The 22,380-nt window shown below is 38.7% G+C and overlaps 1 protein-coding gene across 3 annotated transcripts in view; it reads left to right on the forward strand.

Annotated features, from left to right (window-relative positions):
• Positions 1-20,879, forward strand: part of CWC27 (CWC27 spliceosome associated cyclophilin) — a 125,167-nt gene extending 104,288 nt beyond the window's left edge. For all 3 annotated transcript variants that reach the window (XM_054397428.1, XM_054397427.1, XM_054397426.1), the window contains one exon: positions 20,537-20,879. In XM_054397428.1, coding sequence (XP_054253403.1) covers positions 20,537-20,699 — 163 coding nt within the window. In that variant the 3' untranslated portion in view covers positions 20,700-20,879. The remainder of the gene's footprint in view (positions 1-20,536) is intronic.
• The last annotated feature ends 1,501 nt before the right edge of the window (positions 20,880-22,380 follow it).

The following is a 22,380-nucleotide window of genomic DNA, read 5'->3' on the forward strand; positions in this document are numbered from 1 at the left end:
TATAACTTTTTGTTGTGGAATGTAAGTGTTTTAAAGACTGATGGATGAGATGAAGATAGACTGATAGACTTACCTGAAGTGTAAGGTGACCCAAAGGAAGTAGGGTGGAAGTGGGTTGGCACTAGAATTGGTAAAGAACTGAGAAATTTATGACCTCAACATCTCCCAGTCAAGGAATCAACTTACACCGTGTTATGTCATGTCCATTTTCTATCCAAAGAACCTGTCTTAGGTAGGGAAGGGGATAAAAATCAGTATGATTAGAAGTGTGATCCTGAAGTCCTGGAATGCAGGCTTTTAGGTGCTAATAAAGTTATCTACATTAAATGGGGGGGGGGGGGGGGGGGAAGGAAAATAAAAGGTACAACAAAAATGTTTTGTAAGGACATGACATCTTTTTTGGTAAGGCAGGGCATATTGCTGGTCAAATGAAATAGGCTGTCTCTGCCTATGACTTTCCTTAATTGTCTCCATAAGATATCACAGCTACAATAAAAGTACTATGAAAATAAAAACTTTAACAAAGTTCTTGGCAAGTTTTTAAAGACAATCAGTATTTCTGTATCTCAGAGAACTTTAAATTATTAAGTGAAAATGTCAGGTGTACTCTTATGATCTGCCTAAACACTCCCTTCTTGAACAGCAGAAACCTAGGATCGAATACATGCCTTCCCCAAAATCTCCAAACTAGCACCAGTAACTAGACATTAGAAAAAAAAAAAATAATGAGAAAAAGTTAAATGTATAAACATATACATGTCCTTTTTAAATAGAAAATAAATTGTGTGACTTCTACATCTGTTCTGGGAGGACTCATACAACACTTGAAGATAATCACATTCATTTGCTCTTCTCAGATAAGAAGTCAGTCTTGGCAGGTGATGCAGATTAAGTAAATAACTTAGTTATTTTTGCTGTCATTCTGCACTTGAAAAAGATGTGCATACTGAGAAAAGACAATGAGGAAAGATAATATATGGAAGGAAAAGTGGGGTTTTTTTTGCATCTTAACACCTTTTTTTCCCCACATGTTGATAAATGAAATCTTCAACTATCTGCAAGTTGCATGTCGTGTTACAGTAAGCAACATTTAAAAAATACTTCTTTTTTTAGTACATTGAATCAGAATACCTCTAAATCATTTGAAGATACATTCCATTAAAATGAATTTACAAATACATTAAAAAACCACAGATCATGAAATGAAATTCTGAAACCAGTTCTGCTGACGACACTAAAATTTTAGATCACCCTTAGATGACTTTTACTTTCTTGTCTGTTTCATATGCATAATGAATCGTTGCATAAATTTTAATTTAGTACAAGAAAGCTACACGGATTCTGCAGTTTTACCTTCACATCATCTTGCTTTTCACTGAATGAAGCTGAGACTTCACAAGGGAAATTGTAGGATTTGTAGAAAACTTCAGACACATGTACTGACAGAAGGAATAACACTAGCAGATTTAACAGCATGGAATTTTTGCAGTTTATCAGACAATATTTTTAAATAACAGCATGTAATGAATGCATTTATTTTTTCACTATTGGGGTTTCAGTCAGTGTCAGTGCTTTCCAGATTAATAGGTATCTTTGCATTTTCTTCACTAAAATAGCCCTTAAGTATTACTAAGTGGGCTGTTAACAGTCTTTGAGAATCTTTGAGAATGTGGGGTAACATGCAGCATAAATTTTGATGCCTTTGAGTTTCATTGACATTCTGATATCCTTCTGAACTGCCAAGGTGCTTCTAAGTTCCTCAGGAATTGTGGAATTGACTGTTTCAGTTGGAAGGGACGTGCAATGATCATTTAGTCTGACTGCCTGATCAGTTCAAGGCTGACCAGGTTACATCGTTGTCCAAATGACTCTTAAACACCAACAGCCTCAGGGCATTGACATGGACTCTTTAGGAAGTCCATTCCAGTATTTGACCACCCACTTGATAAAGAATTGTTTCCTTATGTCTAGTCTAAACAGCTAAATAAATTCTTTAATTTACATTGTATGCTATAAACACATACAATATTAACAAAACTATGAAGTCTGTAGAAGATACTAATGATTTTTAGAATCTCTTGGAAACATCAAATTTCATATTTTGGGATAGCAGTTTAAATTTTCAGTATCTTTGTTGGAATATTTGAGGCAACTGTAGTGATTTTACATTTTAAAATTCTTTCTAGTCATCTCCTCAAAAGACAATAAGTACTTTATTTGATATTTATAAACTAGAATTAGTTTATTGCATATGCATGTATGATATATATCAATTATTTGATTCCTTCAGGCTATTTTGTAGGTCATGGTTGCTGTTTTTATGGGAAGTGAAAGCCTGCCAGTATGCTTTACTCTACTGTCAGGGCGTGTTACCTGAGGTAAAATGATTGCCTCTAAGACATTTTTATGTATCCACATGAGTGGCCACACATTGAGGTATAATTTTCATTTTCTGTCAAGATAGAATCCATTACCAAGTTGTTATGTTTTCTTTTATTTGGCAAACTTCTCTCTGCATATTTGGCTGGGCTGCTGTATTGGCATGAAGCATAGCAGACGTTTGGGCACTTTTCAGCAGTATTCTACTTTTTATGCAAGAAAAAAAGAAGAAATATGACTCTATTGTAAACAGTGTGTATGGTGTTTGGTAATTATTACCAGATTTGACTGTCTAAGAAGGCATCTGAGGAAGTATTGTGAAGAGAGATGAAGAGAAATGCATAATACTAAGTTTTAACATGGAATACCAGACTCTTCACTGAGATATTCTGCTGCAAAATCTATTGCTATATGAGAACAATTATATATATCTGTCTGCAGCAATAAAAATCCAGTTTGCCCTGCAGATTTCAAAAGTATCAAAACAAACATGGTATGTACTGCCAGAAAAGGCACTGATAACAATAAAAATGTCTGCAAATGAATAGACACATTTTACAGCATCTGGGTGCCTCTGGAGGACATGCTTAATCTTAGTTCTCTCAGATTGTTGTCCTCGTGGTTCCATGCTTAGAACTGTGCTCATACTTTTAATTATTTCTCAGATATCAGTACTATTTGGTCATTAGTTTTACTTCATGTAAAAAAGCTTTACTTCAGTCCAAAAAAGAGTTAGATATGTGACTTCATTATTTTCTTTCAGAAAGGTTGCACAGAGTGAAGTGGAATTAGCTAGACATAACTCAGGTAGGCAGAACTCAGTCACAAAATGTAGACAAAATGTAAATGAGATCCAAACAGGAGCTGTGAGTCATCCTCTGCTTACAAAAATCAAATATGCCACAGCAGAAGACCCAGATGCAATAGTGACTCTATTTGATACCTCCCATCTGGATTACTGGATAGTCTTGAGTTTTGAAGTGAAAACGCTGCAGGCTGTACAATGCTGCTCCCTGTCTTGTTTAGGACTTGGGCTGCTGTATAAGTATAGTTGTGTGCATATGAAACCAGTCAGGTTGTTGGGACACTTCAGGGTTCTGGTCATGTAATAAACCCCAAATTTCAGTCCAGAAAGTATTAGAGCAGCTGTGGATAATGAAACTGATGATGCAGATCCTGTGAACATAACAGTATTTTCCGTACAGCTATGGGAGGAAAAATTCAGGTGCAGTCAAGTATATTCAAAAAGTGATTGTTCTAGCTAATCTGTGTGAAATATTCCTCTTCAAATAGGGTAAGAGTGATACTTAGTACTCTGAAACACCCTCCCATCAAGTAATTGTGATAGTTCTGCATCATTCATCTGCCTTTCAGAGCATGAAGTCTGATACTAGATACAATACTTAGCTGTTGAATGGAAGGATCAGTTTATTTGTCATTATTTCTTTTAATGCCTGTCTTCTCGTCCCTTGTAATTCTAAAACAAAAATCTTTTCTTACTGAACAGTTGCCCTACCACATTAATCTTTTCACTTTGACATTAAACTATGGCTATCTCCTCCTAAAAATAGGGCTCTCCAGCTGAATTTTCACCACCCTTGCATCTTTATGAATCATAAGAAATAGATATCTACATTTTTCCAGACAGAATATTTGTCATTGTAGGAAGGAACAGATTCTCTGCAGTGAATATCCACCTGTTATATCCCTAACTAAAATTCTGGAGTGTCTTCCTCTTTTCTCTCTCTGATCTTTGAAAACAAGCAGAGGCTTCCTGAAACTGCTGGATTTACTGACATACTGAAGTATTTAATTTCCTATGAGAAAATTTCTAATCCTGACAGTTTTTTAGCTGATAGAATCTCCAGCAGAAATGAACCCAATGTTTCCCTTCTTTAAAGCTGGTACCATTCTTGAATTTGAAGATTGATTGTCCTGATCGTGTAACCCAAAACTCAAAAGGAGTAGCACTCCATACCACTGAAGAAACAAATACATTTTATGCTAAACCAAATAAGATTACAGTACCTTATAAAACCTGAATGACACAGAGGTTAGCAAATCACAGTGATTTTTTTTTTTTTTCAGAGTGAAAATGTATGTCCATCCATTTACTTCTAAACTACAGTCATAGCTCCAGTATAAAATAGGCAGCAGGTACTAGAGCAGCAAAAGGTATTGGTATATGAACATTGCCTGGAGGCAGTATTCTATTCTTGCTTATAAACTGAGTCCTAGTAAATATAGTTTATAGCTTTACATTACAGAATTATTGAGGCTGGAATAGAACATGGAGATCATCAAGTCCAGTCTATGACCTAACACCACCACATTGACCAGACCATGTCACTAAGTGTCACATCCAGTCTTTCCTTAAACACCTCCAGGGATGGTGACTCCACCACTTCCCTGGGCAGTCCATTCCGGTGTCTAATTACCCTTTCCCTGAGGAAGTGCTTCCTAAAATCCAACCTAAACCTCCCATAGTGCAGCTTCAGGCCATGATCTCTTGTTCTTTCTCAAGTTGCCTGGGACAAGAACCTGACTTCCATCTAACTACAACTTCCCTTCAGGTAGTTGTAGAGTGTGATAAAGTTCCCCCCCCAAGGCTAAACAACCCCAGCTGCCTTAGCCTCTCCTCATAAGACCCCCGCAGTCCCTTCACCAGTCTCATTGTTCTCCTCTGGACCTGCTCCAGCACCTCAGTATCTTTCTTGAAGTGAGGGGCCGAGAGCTGCACACAGTACTCAAGGGAGGCCTCACCAGTGCTGAGTATTCTATCCCTGGTCCCGCTGGTCACACTATTCCTGATACAAGCCAAGATGCCATCGGCTGGGCACACTGCTGGCTCATGTTCAGCTGGCTGTATTTATAAAACCTTTTTATTATCCGTAACAGAATTGGCCAGATTAAGTTCTAACTGAGCTTTCACATGTCTAATTCTCTTTCTGCATGACCTTACAATGTCCTTAAATGCTTCCTTGTTCACCTGCCCCTTTTTCCAAAGTTGAAACCCTCTCAGTTCTTGCAAATGCTCCCTGCTCAACCAGGCTGCTCGTCTTCCCTGTCGGTTCGTTTTTTGGCCCACAGGGACAGCCTGCTCCTGCACCTTCATAATTTCATCCTTAAAGTAAGCCCAGCCTTCCTGGGCCCCTTTGTTTTGGGGGGCTGCTTCCCAAGGGACTCGCCAAACCAGCATCTTGAACAGATCAAAGTCATCCCTCTGGAAGTCCAAGGTAGAGGTTTTGCTAACAACCCTCCTAACCTCACCACATATTGAAAATTCTATCATGTCATGGTCGCTGTGCCCCAGCCAACTGACCACCACATCTTCCCTGTTTGTAAACAGTAGGTCTAGTGTTGCACTACCCCTGGTAGGCTTGGTTACCAGCTGCAACAGGAAATTGTCATCCACGCATCCCAGAAACCTTCTGGACTGCCCCCTTTCTGCTGTGTTGTACTCCCAGACCACATTTGGCAAGTTGAAGTCCCCCACAAGAATAAGGTCTAGGGAATGCAAGACATCTCCAAGATGTTGAAAGAATGTCTCATTGATGTCTTTATCCTGGTCAGGTGGTCTGTAGCAGACTTCCAGCAGGATATGAGACTCTTTGGTCTTCCTCTTTATCCTTATCCATAGACACTCCACCTTGGTGTGTCTAACCTTTAATTCAAGGCAGTCAAAGCACTCCTTAACATACAGTGCTACCCCTCCACCTCTCTTTCCTTGCCTATCCCTTCTAAAGAGCCTGTAGCCATCCGTTGCAGCACTCCAACCATACGAGTCATCCCACCATGTTTCCATGATGGCAATTATATCATGGTTCCCCTGGTGTACACAGTTTCTAATTCCTCCTGCTTATCCCCCATACTCCATGCATTGGTATATAAGCATTTCAGAGAGGGAGTTAATCCATTAGTTTTCAGTCTTGCTAACTGTCCATTGCCAGTCACTGCTGTGGTTACTATCCTATCAGTGACCCTGTGTTTTTATTCTCGCTTATTACACCATTATCCACCTCAAGTGGGACAGCAGATTGAGAGCCATCCTTAGGCTCTTCTCTAGTGAGCCTGGTTTTATCCCCTTCCCCCTTCGAGCCTAGTTTAAGCCCTTTCAGCAAGCCCTGCCAACTCCTGTACAAGGATCCTTTTCCCCCTTTGAGAAAGGTGCTGCCAGCAGACGAGATGCCATAAAAACTTCCCCATGATCAGAGAACCCAAAATTCCAACAGTGGCACTAGTCTCTAAGCCTTGTGTTAATCAGGTGAGTTTTCCACCCTCTTTCAGTGTTTTTCCTTACTACTTCAGGGATTGATGAAAACACCACCTGCTCACCCAACTAGTCGCCCCAATGCCTTGAAGTCCTTCTTAATTGCCTTTGGGCTTCTCTCTGCAATGTCATCATTACCAACCTGGATAAGTAACAAAGGGTAATAATCAGAGGGCTGCACCAGAGCAGAGGGCTTCCTTTTAACATCTCTAACCTGAGCCCCAGGGAGGCAGCAGACTTCCCTGTGGGATAGGTTTGGTTGACAAACAGTCCTCCGTATTCCCCTCAGAAGAGACTCACCTACTATTGTTTCTTCTTCTGTTTGGAGTTGATGGAAGATGTCCAATTCATCCTGATGGACCATCAATATTCAGTGTGGAAACAGTAATATTAATACATGAAAGATGAACATGATCATGCAAAGTGCATTTAAACTATTGTTGCCACTAGGGAACCAGCCAGAGTTTGTATCATCCTCATTAGAGGAGTTCAGTCTGTTGTTAATCTCATCAATTCACAAGTTGGGGCTGCAAGCCTGGTAAATTTTCCTTCATTCTGCATTTGGCTGGAACTTTAAGATTTTTTTTTTCTTCTGTATTGAAGTCTCACCACTGTCCTCTATCTGCTCTCAGTAATGCACTCCACAGCTCTTTAGAATTTGACTGTGGCTGCCTGCATGCTACATAGTTCATTTAATTAATAGCACCTGATGCCAGTGTTTCAGTGTTTCATAACTGAACACTGCAGTGTTTCTTGGGTGAAATTTAGAGTGCTGGATGTGAACTACAAAGCTTCTTAATCTTTAAAAGAGATCAGCTTTTTCCTTCCCCATGGAATGCTGTCATAGCTGTAACTAAGCGACAAATGTAAATGAGACAATCACTTAAGTATTTTTGGGAGGAAGTCTAGACTCTAAAGCTTTACTCTTTCTTTTTATAAAAACATAAATCCATTGAGCTTTCAGATATACTGTAGGACAAAAAAGAATGAGTAAAATGGGAATTTGGAATTAAGTTTTCAGTGTAAAACTCTGCTATCTTGGTTGAATCGGAGGTATTCTAAATGTCACATAGTTTGAGGGAAAGGAAAAACAGGCATTTTTTTAGATTAAAGTGAGTAATTAATGCCTGAGAACACCTTTCAATCCTTGCAGTCAAAAGGCGATGAGAATTGTGTGAGAGCGAAGGTCTTCCATCTCAAACAAAAATGCATTTCAGATTTTGCTTACTATATTGTTTCCTGTCTTAGTTGGGGATGTCCCTGCTCACTGCCGGGGGGTTGGACAATATGACCTTTTAGGGTCCCTTCTAACCAGATGGATTCTGGGCTTCTGTGGTCTTTTCATAATCAGGTTGTGTAAGTACTAATGTGGGCAGGACTGTCAGTTATTTGTGACAAGCTTCTTTTGATATAGCAAGAACTACAAACAATTCAAGTGAGAATTTAATGCCTTTGTTCACTTAAATAGACTAAAATCTTATGGCTCTTATAAGGCTTTTAAAGATATCTTCTTGGTCACAAAATATATTGACTTACACAGTGACACATTAAATAGGTCGCATCACATGATTATATCAGAAAATAAAAGGAATAGGTCTGGTTTAATTTATTGCTTCTGTGAATAAAATCCTCATTGAAATTCAGTGCTAGCCATTTCAAATGTAGCCTAGTCTATGTATGTCAAATTCTGTAATCTGTTCCACTTCCACCACTGAGGGCAGTTAAATACTAGGACAACACTGAGTGCTAATGCTAAACCCTTTCTTCTAGGACATTCATAGCAATTTAACTGAGTAATTTTTTACCGTGTTTGTAGAGAGAGTTGTATTTTACTCCAGAACAAACAAAAAGTAAATCTGTATATTCATTGAAGGTATTCCCTGTCTAGTGTCAGCAAATTACATCCTTTCTTTAAAAAATGGGTTTGCTGAGAGTACAAGGAAAATGTCTCTCAGAATATTTAGCATTGGTTTCAGTGGAAAATCTGGAGCTGTTAGGAGTGGGAACACACAGTATTTCATTTATTTTTTATGCTCCCACTAAAAAGCTTTGTGGCTGAAAGACAGAGATTTCAGTCTATAAAAAAGTATCGAGACACAACCTTTCCAATGTGTGTTGTAGAGAGTAGGCTAGAGCTGGTTTGGGGTTGGGGTTTTTACATTGAAATTCTAGTTTCAGAATTGGGTAAATGTTGAAGTTAGCCAAACTGGCCACATCTGGAATATTGTGTACAGTTCTGGGCTCCCTGGCCCAAGAGAGACAGGGAACTACTGGAGAGAGTTCAATGGAGAGCTGTGTGAATGGGTAAGGGACTAGAGCATCTCTCTTACAAGGAAGGACTGAGAGACCTGGGGCTGTTTAGTTTGGAGAAGAGAAGGATGACGGGGAACCTTACCAATGTCTACAAATATCTGAAGGGTGGTTGTCAGGAGCATGGAGCTAGTATCTTTTCAGTGATACCCAGTGTCAGGATAAGGGGCAATGGATGTAAACTCAATCACAAGAAATTCCACCGCAACACAAGGAAAAGCTTTTCTTACTGTGAGGGTGACAGTGGAACAGGCTGCCCAGAGAGATTGTGGAGTCTCCTTCTCTAGAGGTTTTCAAAACCTACCTGGATGTGTTCCTGTGTGACCTGCCCTAAGTGGTTCCAACCTCTAGCATTCTATGATTCTGTGATTCTATGATTCTGGGATGTCATTTATATTACATACTAAATCACAACGAGTACTGATAATATCTGCTCTACATAAATTTGATAATGTCTTTTGCATTTTTTCCCAGGATTTTCTATTTAATACATCATCTACTATTAAATTTTGAATTGTGCAGTTTTTCTGGATAAAAACCTAAAAATGTCAGTTACATTTCTTTCACCAACCTATCTTTATACGTATTTTTTAAGATTCAGTCTCTTTCTTTGCTACAATACCTCAGACTGAAGATTATAAAATACGTATTCCTCATGATTAGCACCAGTCTCTGCAGATTCTGTTGCAGAAGCTTAACTATGACAAACACGGTAAGCTCCTGAAAACTAAGCAGCAGTCTTTTTCACATGCCAATGCTAGCTTGTGGAAGGAAAGAAATGCTGCTGTAATTTATGCCAGTAAGGCACAAAGATGGATTAAAGCCATGTTTGCTCCCCTCCTCCCATCGAGACGTGAGCCAACGTTCCTCCACTAGTCTGGAAAAACTGGCTCTATATTAGGTCTCTCCTGCTAAGGCCATTGATTTACTTAACTACATTTTTAAAGAGTTGACAAAATACTTACTTGATTGTTACAACGGATAAGTGAATGCCAGAGATCTGTATTAGAAACACATTGGAAAGAGGGGTATCTTTCCTATTTGGCAAAAAAAAAAAAAGTGTTTGTTTAGATTTTAGTATTGGTACTAACATTTAAAGGAAGAAAAGGGGGGAAGGAGGGGAGAGGGGGCAGGGAGGAATCTTCCTCTGTCAATCTTTTTTTCATCTGCTTTTCCATCCCCTCCACCATGTACATCAGATTTTGATACTTGAATGTAGCTGCTAGCCCACTGCTTCAGTCAGTAATTTTGTATTAATGAATTACGCTTGTGCTGAAGTTAACGTATTTATTGCTTCTAGCTGTTCAGCATGCTTGAGAAACCTAGGGCATTTGGGGTGAGTTTTTTGTTTGTTTATTTTTTGTAAATTCATCCATGTCTTATGTTCATTTGGACTAAGAATCTGGGCCTGGAATTGACTTCTGTTTGATTTAAATTCAGAGATGATCCATGCGTTTTACTCAAGGGATATCTGGTATTACATTTACTGTCTGGAAATTTTACATTTTATTTATTGCCAGCAAACTTAGTGAAGTGTGAAGAAGTAGTCTTTAAATCTTTAATAACATAGCTCAAGCTTCCTGCATATTTGCACACTTTTTCAAGCACCCCAACTTACCAGTCCTTCAATGATACATTTAAACAGTAAGGATTTGGACACATTTGGAGAATGAGACACAAGGGAGATGGGAGGGTATCCAGAGAATGATGAATGTTATGAAAATCTGAGTAATGTTGTGTTAGAAATTTTCTCCTCTCCTTCCCCTCACCTCAACTCTGTGCTCTGATGGTAGGATGATGCCTGACTATGAAGTTGGGGAGGCAATTTGCAGGCTTCTGGATTATCAGGTGTTGTACAAGCTACTGCCAGAGACAAGATGCTACACTGGATGGTTCATTGGTCTATTATTGTGTGGAATTGCCATGTCTCTATAGAAAGTACTGCGTGAAGTTTCTCTACACTAGTACACTGTCTCAAACAACATCTGGAACTTGCTTTATAGTCTTCCATAGTAATCTACTCTACCAGGAGCTGTTTTCTATATAAAGCAACAGCTTCTTGAGTTTAGTACTATCTTGAACAATAGAATTGCACTCTATCACTTTAGTCTTTACCAAGAATAGAATCATAGAATAGTTTGCTTTCTTGTTAGCTTTGCAAAATTGAAATATCTTGGGGGGCGATGGGGTGGGGTGGTTAACTTGGATATCCCATACTTAGTGAAAATATTCGTTTCTTCTTATTTTTGCAGTGAATATTTTGAGGTAAATCTGAGCATATATCATGTGAATAGAAAACCTCCAAAAGGTGGTATGTTAGAAATATCTGCAGAGGTTCTTTTCTAGTCATTTTATGTTGTACACACACACCAAGAGAAAATAACCAGTTATTTGGCCTGTGAAGGTCTCACAACTTGCTGGTTATTCTGAACAGATTAAACCAGTTTCTTCACCCTCCAGTATTTGCAATACAATTTCAAAGAGCTGGGCGGAGTTAACAGAAGTGTACAGTCTAACTTTGTGTGCACATTTTTATCAATTTTGCTTGCTTAGAATTAGGGGGAATTTTGCTCTCTGAAAGAGCAACAGTAACATGTTACCTCCATTGTTAATGCCTGAATGCTTAAATGTTGTAGGTTATAATAGTATTCCATTCATCTGAAAGCTAGAAAATACCATTTCTGGATCATGCAGACATGAAATAAACCTCAGGAAATTACTTTGGGATGGGAGTATTTACAGCAACAGTGAAATCTTAAATTTCAGTCTAAAATCTGTGCTCTGTACCATATTCACTATTTATATTAAAACAGTGCTATTTTGATGTAGAATTAAACACTTAAGCTGTGAAGTTAACTGTGGTATATCTCTGTATTTATAGCAGTTTTCGCATTACTATTCTAAGGAATTTTATGTAGGAAACTTATATGGAATAACTATAGTGATTTGAATTCGGCTAGACATGAATAGCAAATCCTATTCCTCTTTTTAAATAGCAAGTCAATAAATTTGAAAAATACAAGGTTTTATGAAAACAAAAAAAAATGGAGGGATGAGTTGTATGATCATTAGGACAAGATATGGGGAAAGGGGGGAAAGGAATATGGAATTGTGCAAGCAAGCAGTGAAACAAGAAAGAGTGAAATCTCTTAGTGGTAAAAATCACAGCAGAAACCTATGACCAGAGATTATTACTAAGAGTCATTGTAAACTTTGTTAAAATTAAATCAAACCTGGTTTGGCAAACTATGTTCAAACAGGAACAGTGTGTGATACAGTGACAACTTTAAATACCAAGTGCTACAGAAGAACACCTGTTTTCATAGGTAATTTAGCACGGCTCCAATACTGTGAGGTGAAAAGGAAGTCCATTTCCTGCATACACTTTTCTTTTTTGGTGATAGCAGTGGCTGTGTGAAACAAAGAGAATTAAGGAAACTAATTGAGATTTGAGACTGCTTCTATAGCAATGTTTATACTATCAGCCCTCATTGCTATAAAAGTCAGAACCTGATACAAGTGCTTGGGAAAAAAATATTTTTCTTTTCATCATCTATAAGAGAGAGAATCTTGGATTACAGGACTCCTTTTCATGAAAACAGGGGTAATGGGTTCTCTTCCATGAAAAGGAAAACAAAGCTGGATGATGAAGTAGGGCAGAGAGAAAACAAGGAACTTGCCTCCAAGTGCTGTGTTACACAGAGCACTTAGTGATGGCTGCAGCTTTCATTAGAGACATATGCCTGATTCTGGCTGCATTGTGTTTACAAAATTATTTTTACAGCTTTCAGACACTCTTATGCAAGCAGTGGTGACAGAGCCTTGTTTCAGTTGTAGCATCTCAATTCTGGAAAAAAAATATAGGTGGAAAGATTAGATGCTATTAACGTATTTCATCCTTCACAATTCTCGTGATTTTATGGTTTTGACATGCATTTTATTTTGTTCATTCTCTTGCCTTAATTCAAAAGTTTTGCTTGTTTTCAATTATCATTTGGCATTTCCCTTCATTTTATTTGCATTTTCATCTGTCTCTTTTCCTCTGTTTTTCTTTTATGCTCTTATCCTGGGTTGGGTTTTTTTTGTTTGTGGGGTTGTTTTTGTTTTGTTTTGTTTTTTTTGAAGGGGGGGCTGTTGTTGGGTTTGGGGTTGGTTTTTTGTTTGGTTGGTTGGCTGTTTGTTGTTGTTGTAGGGGTTTTTGTTAGTTTGCTTTGGGTTTTTGTTTGGTTTGGTTTGGGGTTTTTTGTGGGGTTTTTTTGGTTGGTTGGTTGGTTGGTTTGGGTTGGGTTTTTTGTTGTCCTCAGTTTATCTTTTGGTCTCTCAATTGTATCTCAGTATTTTTCACCTATTTCTGCTCTTCTTGTGCCACCTGCTACTCTGCTGGAAGTGAAAAGAGTGCCAGTGAGTTCGTTCTTCCAGAACAGCCAAAATGAGAAATTCATTTGCATTTTTGTTGTGGATTCACTCATCTGCTTTCTCATCTGTTTATATGAGCTACATTTTTATCCACTGCTTATGTATCATGACACCGATGGAACTAAAGTGTTACAAAGTTTTCTGTCCTTACAGTTTAATGTACATACTTACAATATTTGAAGGCAAATATTAGAGGCAAACAGAACACAATTTAAGGAAAGCAGTAGTGGTTGAGTACCTCTATTTTTCTATTAAATATATGGTGCATTGGTAATAATTGAGAAAAGTAGATTACCTGTTACATGGAAGCAGGAACAAATGGTAATACTGGTAGTTATGTATCATATTATCCTTTCTTTTTTAAGTCAGCCTATACAATGCAAAAAGTGGCACTGAATGTCTTGACATGATTACTTAGCCTTGCTTTGTTCATTTGAAGCATCCTGATGAAGAGAACCAGTAACATTCATAAAACATAGCAATAATTTGCAAGATTCTGGTATAGTCACTTTATAGCAATATGATTAGTTGCTTAATTAATTTAATCTCCATTTAAAGTGCTATGTAATTTTTGCCAGTATTCTGAGCACAGCTTTAGATGTACTGTCTGTAAGTAGTGCATTTTTAGTAAAATATAGTTCTACATCTGAAAAGTAAAAAGATGTGTGTAACTTTTTCTTAGATTTCTGCCTACTGATACGACTAACTGCCATGTTTTATGCACGCACCTCCAAATTAATCCTGGCTAAAACTGCTTAGAAGTTACTGCCTCTCTGCCAAAAGCTACTACCGCCACAATAGAGTTGGCACAACATAACTTTTCTCCACACCTGTTGATTTACTGCAAAGCTCACCTGTTTAAAATGCTGATATGGATGTCTGCAACGTGCCAGGCTCTCCACTGAAGTGGCAGAGGCACCAGAGGGTGTGCTGTGTAGTCACTTGTGGAAGAAAGGTTGAATGGGCAGCAAGTAAGCTAGTAACAGCCAGCATCTTTGTCAGTTTCATAAGCAAGCGTGGAATTAAGCAACGTAGCTTTCTCTTTCATTCAGTTAGTATAAAAATCACTAATGCATGCAGTGCATTTGTAACTGGAGATCCAAGCTTCATCACTAGAGCAAAAGCAAAGTCCTTTTTTAAGTCCTTCTTTTTAAAATAATTCAGCTCACTGACTGCTGGTTTGGCTTCTCCCAAAGGGCACTTCTGGAAAGGCCAGAACTGTTTTGATATCAGATTTCTTTTTATGCTATACTTAACATGACTGCCACTTGTCAGCAGCTGGTATCTCTTTGGGTCCCTTCCAACCCCTGACGTCCTGCGATATAGTTCAGATCCAGTGCATCTGTCATGCTTCTCAGAATCAGAGGGACTACTGTATAGCCTATCTTTTCTTACAAATTCTGTCTCACTAGAGAAGTTCAGAAGAGCATAATCTGCCTCCTGAATAAACTAGTTAAGTCTTCCTGGAGAGCGGGTGTAGGTGAGGCTAATTCTTTGATGCACAGCTGGCAAATATGGTATTGACTACCGGACACACAGATTAATCATACTGTGATAGTTCTTGAATGCTTTTTGCTGTGCTGAAGTTTTCTTTTTTTTTTGCTTCAGTTGCAGCCAGCATTCTCTCACTTGTTACCTCCTAGAAAGTAATCAAACTCATCACCGAGGTAATATATTAGTTACCACACCTTAAGGTAATATGAGTTATTCAGCTACTAACTGTGAAGAAGCAGTCGTGTTTGCTGACTGCTGCAAAAATCTTTATCTGACAGTATCCCTGGGCCAGGAGTGTGTCCACATACCTTTTAAATCCAGTGCTGTCACTGAAAATCTCTTAAATGAATTCAGGTATTACAGTCAAATATTTTGAGACATTTCATTCTTGGAATATGGAAGAGAGCCAAATACTGAATGGCCTTTAGTAACACTGAAGGAAAAAAATGTGGCTGCTCCCCTATTTAATGGGATACGAGAGTGATTGAACTGTAGGATGCTGTCATCTGGCCAGGGTAGAAATTAACCCTCTCAAGCAATAAATCAATGCTCAGTTAGCTGCTTCTGATTTGCAGCACTATTGTAAATGAAAGAGGTTAAGAAAATAATTCTGTGGTTACTTTTTCTTCTAAATGAAAGTCAACAATGGGCACACCTAGATACTTTAAAACCAGAATCATCAGTTTTGGCAAGCTAATTTATTAAAACTAATTTTGGGGGCAGGGGGAAAAGCCCTCATAGAAGAACTGACAACATTTTATCCTTTAAATTCTGGAAGGGAAAGGGCGGGGGGGAAAGTGGTTTAAAGTTGTATGTTTTACTTTTTTAAAATGAAGTGTCAACAAGCCAGTAATAAGCAAAAGTTAACAGATTCCTGAAGACCAAAGATGAACATCTGAAAATCTCTACTCTGTACCCAGGGGCACATGGAAAGGAAAAGAGCTATAAACCAAAAAACCGAAAAGCCTCCTGCAACCTGTATTACTGGAATTGCAGTCCTAACACTGCACTTGGAAAATTATGCAAGTGTAAACTTCTGTTGGAGAAGCTTGAGTAAGATTACTGTAAATTGAAATGATTCATATAGTAGTAATTGTTAAATTCTTCCCATGTTCCTTTAAAAAAGAAAACAAACTGAAGTGGTTTTGGGAAATAATAGTAAGTGTTATTTACCATTTACATAGTTGTAAAACAGTTCTACCTGTGAAGATAGGTGACTTGTAAAAACTAAGCTTAAGTTCACATCAGGAAAATATTTTTTTAAATCTTCACTCTGTTTTGCTTTACCTATGAGATGCAGCCTTTGAAAATTATTCTGGGAATGTGCAGAAGTTTCTTAATATTGGCTTATTTTTAATCACAGCTGGGAATACCTCAGTGGAAAGTTATGAATAGAAGTCAAAGACTATGACTTCTTTCAGCTCTGGGAGAGAAGTAAACATCGTTTAGTCTGAATCTAGAGTGTCTAACTTGCAAAGTACCTGGGACGCAGTGTGGCCTGACCCAAAAATGAGAGATGTATTTATTTTTAATTCCTATTTCTTGTATTCTGCAAGGCTGCTGTGGCATTCTTTGAAAACCCGAGTTGATGAAATGCCTCAGTGTGACTGTGCTTTTACATATACTCATACAGCAGTCTCCTAAACCACTCACCAAGGAGGTGAATCAATCCCTTTTAGGCCTGTATTTTAATTCTGACTAGGACAGTGTGATTTGGTATGTGTTCTTAAAAACATACTCAAATGCTCATCTTTAATAAGTTGGGAGGAATATGACAAATGCAGAAAGCATTTTAACTAAAATAAATTACTTCAGTCAGTCAGCTGTGAGACAATGTTTTTATAATTAAACTGCAAGCACGTAATCATGAGTCACTCTGATGGTACACTATGTGACTTTGAATTGTAGATATGACTAAAAAAGATTTTAAAATAATTTTTCCTGATAGTATTGTGCACAGAGTTATAAAATATTGAAGTTTTGCACACTGGAAACCACTCTTAAGTATTTCACAAAATCACAGAAATCACAGAAATGTTCATGTTGAGAAAGACCCTCAGGATCACCGGGTCCAACCAATAACCCTACTCTACAAAGTTCACCCCTAAACCACATCCCCAAGCACCACATCCAAACAACTTTTAAACGCATCCAGAGTTGGTGACTCAGCCACCTCCCTGTGCAGCCTATTCCAATGCCTGACCAGTCTTTCCATGAAAGAATTTTTCCTAATGTCCAGTCTAAACCTACACAGTTGTAGCTTGAGGCTGTGTCCTCTTGTTCTATCACTAATTCCCTGTGAGAAGAGACCAGCACCAGCCTCTCCACAATGTCCTTTCAGGTAGTTGTAGAGAGCAATGAGGTCTCCCCTCAGCCTCCTCTTTTTCAAACGAAACATCCCCAGCTCCTTCAGTCACTCTTCATAAGATTTATTCTCCAGGCCCTTCACCAACTTCGTTGCCCTCCTCTGCACTCACTCCAGCCCCTCCACTTCTCTCTTATATTGAAGTGCCCAAAACTGGACACAATACTCGAGGTGTGACCTCACCAGAGCCAAGTACAAGAGCACAATCACCTCCCTACTCCTGCTGGACACAGCACTTCTAATACAAGTCAGGATGCCGTTGGCTTTCTTGGCCACCTGGGCACACTGCTTGCTCATATTCTGCTGCTTGTCCATTAGGACCCCAGCTCCCTTTCTGCCAGACAGCTTTCCAGCCACACTTCCCCAGACCTGTAGCATTGCTTGGGGTTGTTGTGACCCAAGTGCAGGACCTGGCATTTGGCCTTGTTGAAGCTCATCCCACTAACGTTGGCCCATTGATCCAATCTATCCAAGTCCCTCTGTAGAGCCTCGCTACCCTTATGCTGATCAACACTCCCACCTAACTTGCTGTTATCTGCAAAATTACTGATGACACACTGTGTGTCTTCATCAAGGTCATCAATAAAGATGTTCAACAGAAGTGGTCCCAACACTGAGCCCTGAGGAGCACCACTTGTGACCAGCTGCCAACTGGATTTAACTTCATTGACCACCACTCTTTGGGCCTTTTCACCCAGCCTGTGCTTCATCCAGCAGAGTGTGTGCTCATCCAAGCCTTGAGCAGCCAGTTTGTCCATGAGAATTCTGTGAGGAACGTTTTCAAAGGCTTTTTGAAAATCTATGTAGACAATATCCACAGCCTTCCTTCACCCAACAGTTAGGTCATCCTGTCATAGAAGGAGAGCAGATTGGTCAGGCAGGACCTGTCCTTCATAAACCCATGCTGACTGGGCCTGATCCTCTGGTTGTTCTCTGTATGTTGTGTAATGGTGCTTGAGATGCCCTGCTCTATGATCTCCCCTGATACCAAGGTCAGACTGTTAGGTTTATAGTTTCCTGGATGTCTCCTTTCTTCCCTTCTTGTTATTTCCATAGGACAGGGTAATATGCAGGCATACTGACAATGCTGTACAGTAAGAGATTTATGAAACCCACTTTTCAAGAATCAATTCTTACAAGGAATGTAGATTTTTGTTTTTAAGACTTTTCTAAAGCTTTCAAACAGATTTCATATAGTCTACAGATTTGAATTTTGTCTGATTTCTGTAACATCACTGTGTTGTAATCCAGGGTAACTGAGCTAGTTCCCATCTCCCTCCCTTTCTTTATGTAAGGAGATTCGCACTATGGCTCTTTCGAAAACATTAATTCAGGACCTCGTACATGTGGCAGGTGACTGATAAAGCAGTGTTTCATTGGCTACAAAACTTTAATTCTGATTCTGACTTTTGTTTCCTGGGTTTTCTGCCACAGAGATTGTTGATAAGGAAATCCAGAGGCTGAAACACTTATTTTCAGTTCAGTATAGTTCTTAGTATTTTAGGATGTCCATCAAAGTTGTTTTTGCAATTGATTCATACAGGATCAAAATTTACATACAGTTTTTGCCAATGTTTATAAGGTTCTTTGCGCTTTGTTTTGTTTTGTTTTGCTTTTTAGTTGAATATACAAACATTATGCTTGTTCTCCAGGGCCACAAATTACAGCTTTACGTTATTGGTTGGACTGGATGATCTTGGAGGTCTCTTCCAACCTGGTTGATTCTACAACTGTATATTCAGAAGTTGTGATAGCTTTTCAGTAAAGATCAATAGGTTTAGAATTGACACTTGTAAACCGTCTGTGGTTTGGTTTTCTTCCCTTCCCATCTTTAAGTGGAGTATGTAATTTATCTTTTTTTTTTTTTTTTTTTAATTTGGCCAAACTAAAACCTGTCATTTTCTGACCACTCTATATTAATTCTCACATCAGTGACACCTGCTACAATAAGGCCAGCCTTGGTTGATAAATTCAAAGCTTTCTTTGCACTTCCTAAAGCGTATGTGTCGTCTTCTCTGCCATGAGCAGGGACATCTTCAACTAGATCAGGTTGCTCTGAGCCCTGTCCAGCCTGATTTTGAATGTTTCCAGGAAATGGGCAGCTACCACATCTCAGAGTAGCCTGCTCCAGTGTTTCACCATCCTCATGTAAAAAAGTTCCTTTCCTGTATTTAGTCAGAATCCATCCTCTTTTAGTTCAAAACCGTTACCCCTTGTCCTATCACTAAAGGCCCTGCTAAAATGTCAGTCTCCATCTTTCTTATAGGCTGCCTTTAAGTATTGAAAGGCTACGATAAGGTCTCCCTGGAAACTTCTCTTCTCCAGGCTGAACAACCTCAATTCTCTCAGCCTTTCTTCACAAGATAGGTGCTCCATCTCTGAGCATATTTGTGGCCCTCCTCTGGACCCACTCTAACAGGTCCTGGTCTTCACTGTGGTGAGAACTTCAGAGCTGGATTCAGTACTCCACGTGGTGGAGGGGCAAAGTCATGTCCCTGAACCTGCGGGCTATGCTTTCTTTAATGCAGCCCAAGATACAGTTGGCTTTCTGGACTGTGAGCATGCATTGATGGCTCAAGTCCAGCTTTTCATCCACCAGGAACCCCAAGCCCTTCTGCAGAAGGCTGCTCTCAGTCCCTTTATTTTCCCACCTGTATTGATACCTCATGAGGTTCACGTGGGCCAAGTTCTCCAGCTCGTAATTGGGATGTTTTCACATTGTTGGGAATTTGCTGAAATGGTGAAATAGATAATGGAGGGGAAATTCCTAATCAACAGTAGAAATAACATTGGATCTGGTATTCACAGAATTAAAAAGCATGATTTGAACCAAGTAAAGGTAGAGCAGCAGGATGTGGAACATTCCCTTTTTGATCTTCTGTGTGCCTACTTTGTGTGTTTTCCATGCAAATTCTTTTGTCTTTTGCAAAACCATAACAGTGAAAGAAAATCTAGAATGATAGTAAAACTTGAGAAACACTCCCTGTGCCTGGGAAGATTTGTCAGTGCATTTGGGAAGATACATTAAACAGAAAAACATGACAAAGAGAGCTCAGCACGTGAAATAAAATCCAGCAGAGTAAACTCTACCTGTATATTTCACCACTTCACAATACTCGTTACCATGTAATATTAGGGATTGCTAAGAAAGGGGGGGAAGCAGGTGGGAAAGAAAAAAAGAAAACACATAACAACAAAACCAGTAAAATGTGGATGCTCTTCACTGCGCACAAAAGTAAGTCATGGTGCTGGAATGTTGCTGTACATATAATAATAATAAAATACAACTTTGATTTTTGTAGGATGTCACATGTACTTCAGTTTGAAGATAGAAGCAGAAAGGTGAAAGATGCAAGCATGCAAGATGAAGACACTTTTGAGATCTATGATCCACGGAATCCTGTGACTAAGAGGAGAAGGGAAGAAAGCAAGAAGATAATGAGAGAAAAAAAGGAAAGGAGATAAAAAGAATGTAAAGCTAGCCAGAGCTGCCTTGCAAAGTGACTGAAGAAAAGCACTGGCTCTTTTGCAAGTTGTAGTTCCTAAAAATATCACTGGATAAGTATGAAAAGGAATCTCTCAGTCTCTCATGCAGTTTTGAACCAGAGCTATCATCTTAAGTTGTGCAGTCAGATGCTTTCGGTGTGTTCGTTATCCAGCCTCTCTTAAGGTTTTCAGAAATATGTATTTAATAAAATAACTGATGTGACTTCTGTGTCTACTTCTATTATGACACTCATCTGCATTTTTTAATCAGCATTTGGTAATTGAAAAGCATTTCAATTATGCTGAACGAGAATTTGTCTGAGTAAAGGTGAAATTAAAAGCTAGAAACCCCATCTGCAGGCTTTTAAGATTTTCTGAAAATATAATTTTAATTATTTTTATTATTCTTTGAAAAGGTTTATAAAATATTGCAGCAGCAAATGCTACTTTCTGGAAACAAACTTAGTGTAACATAAGAATTTGATTATTTTCTCCTTCTTTTGAAATACATAATCCCATACAGATTCCAGCCTGGGGAGATGGGATGATACACAATTTGACAAGAGTTATTTCCTATCTGCACCCAATGAAGAAAAAGAGAATCTGAATATAGTGTAATGGTTAGTTAAAATATTGCAACACCAGAAACATCCCTCTGGTAGAATTTTCACTTTAAGCAGCTGATAATGAACATTGAATTGTTAATCAATCCAGTACAGAAACAAAAATAAGTGTGATTGGCCTTGTTAAAAACATAATCCTGTTTTTAACAGGGTTCTGAAAGTGAACATCTTAGGTTTCCACTTCAGAGACTTCCACAGATTTTCCCAATGAGGTACTAATATTTTTACAGAAAAGTGTGATTTGCTTAGAGCAATTATAATGCCACAGAAACACAGATTACCCATACGGGCAACAGCTAAAAAAGAGCACAACTGAGCAAGGTCGTTAAAAAGTACAGCCAGAGAAGTGCTTTACTGATGTTGTTTTTAGAACAAGTTCAGTAAGGTATGGTGTTCTTATCAAGCTGCCACTGCCAATTTTCTTGATAGGGTCTGAGGTGTGAAATACATAAACCCGCATCAGTGGGTTAGTGTGGCCCAAATGTCAGAGGTTAGATTAATAGAGAATATTGCTTTAATGCATGTTGCAGCCTTTAAGATAAGAAGAAAACTTGGAGGTGTGATGTGAGATTATGTATAAAGCTGTCATTATCCTTCTCTTAGGTTGAGTGAATTACACTGTACCATGGTGTAAAGAAATTCAGAGGGATTACATTCTTAAACATGGCCATTCATAAATTAGTGAGTCACATTTTTTTAATCATGAAGTCATCTTCTGTCTGGCTGCTATTGGCAAAATCAAGAGCACCTTAGGTCCCATGCTGTTACCACATGTCCCATGTTGGAAAAACTACTTGCTTTGCTTGTGGAGAAAATTTTAAAATAAACATTTCAGGAAATGAGCATATCACATTCTGATGGGGAGGAAGAGTGAGTGTGTGTGTGTCTGTGTGTGTGTGTCTGTGTGTACTTGCTGGCAGAGAGAACAGCCTAGGGAAAAAGGACTAAATCTAGAGAAACCTGTGCATTAATTCCAAGAGATGGCTACTGCCTCTGTAATAGAAAACTGCTCTCATATTTTTCCTGTTAGCTAAAGT

The sequence above is a fragment of the Indicator indicator genome, chromosome Z (assembly GCF_027791375.1).
Source record: "Indicator indicator isolate 239-I01 chromosome Z, UM_Iind_1.1, whole genome shotgun sequence".
Taxonomy (NCBI): Eukaryota; Metazoa; Chordata; class Aves; order Piciformes; family Indicatoridae; genus Indicator; species Indicator indicator.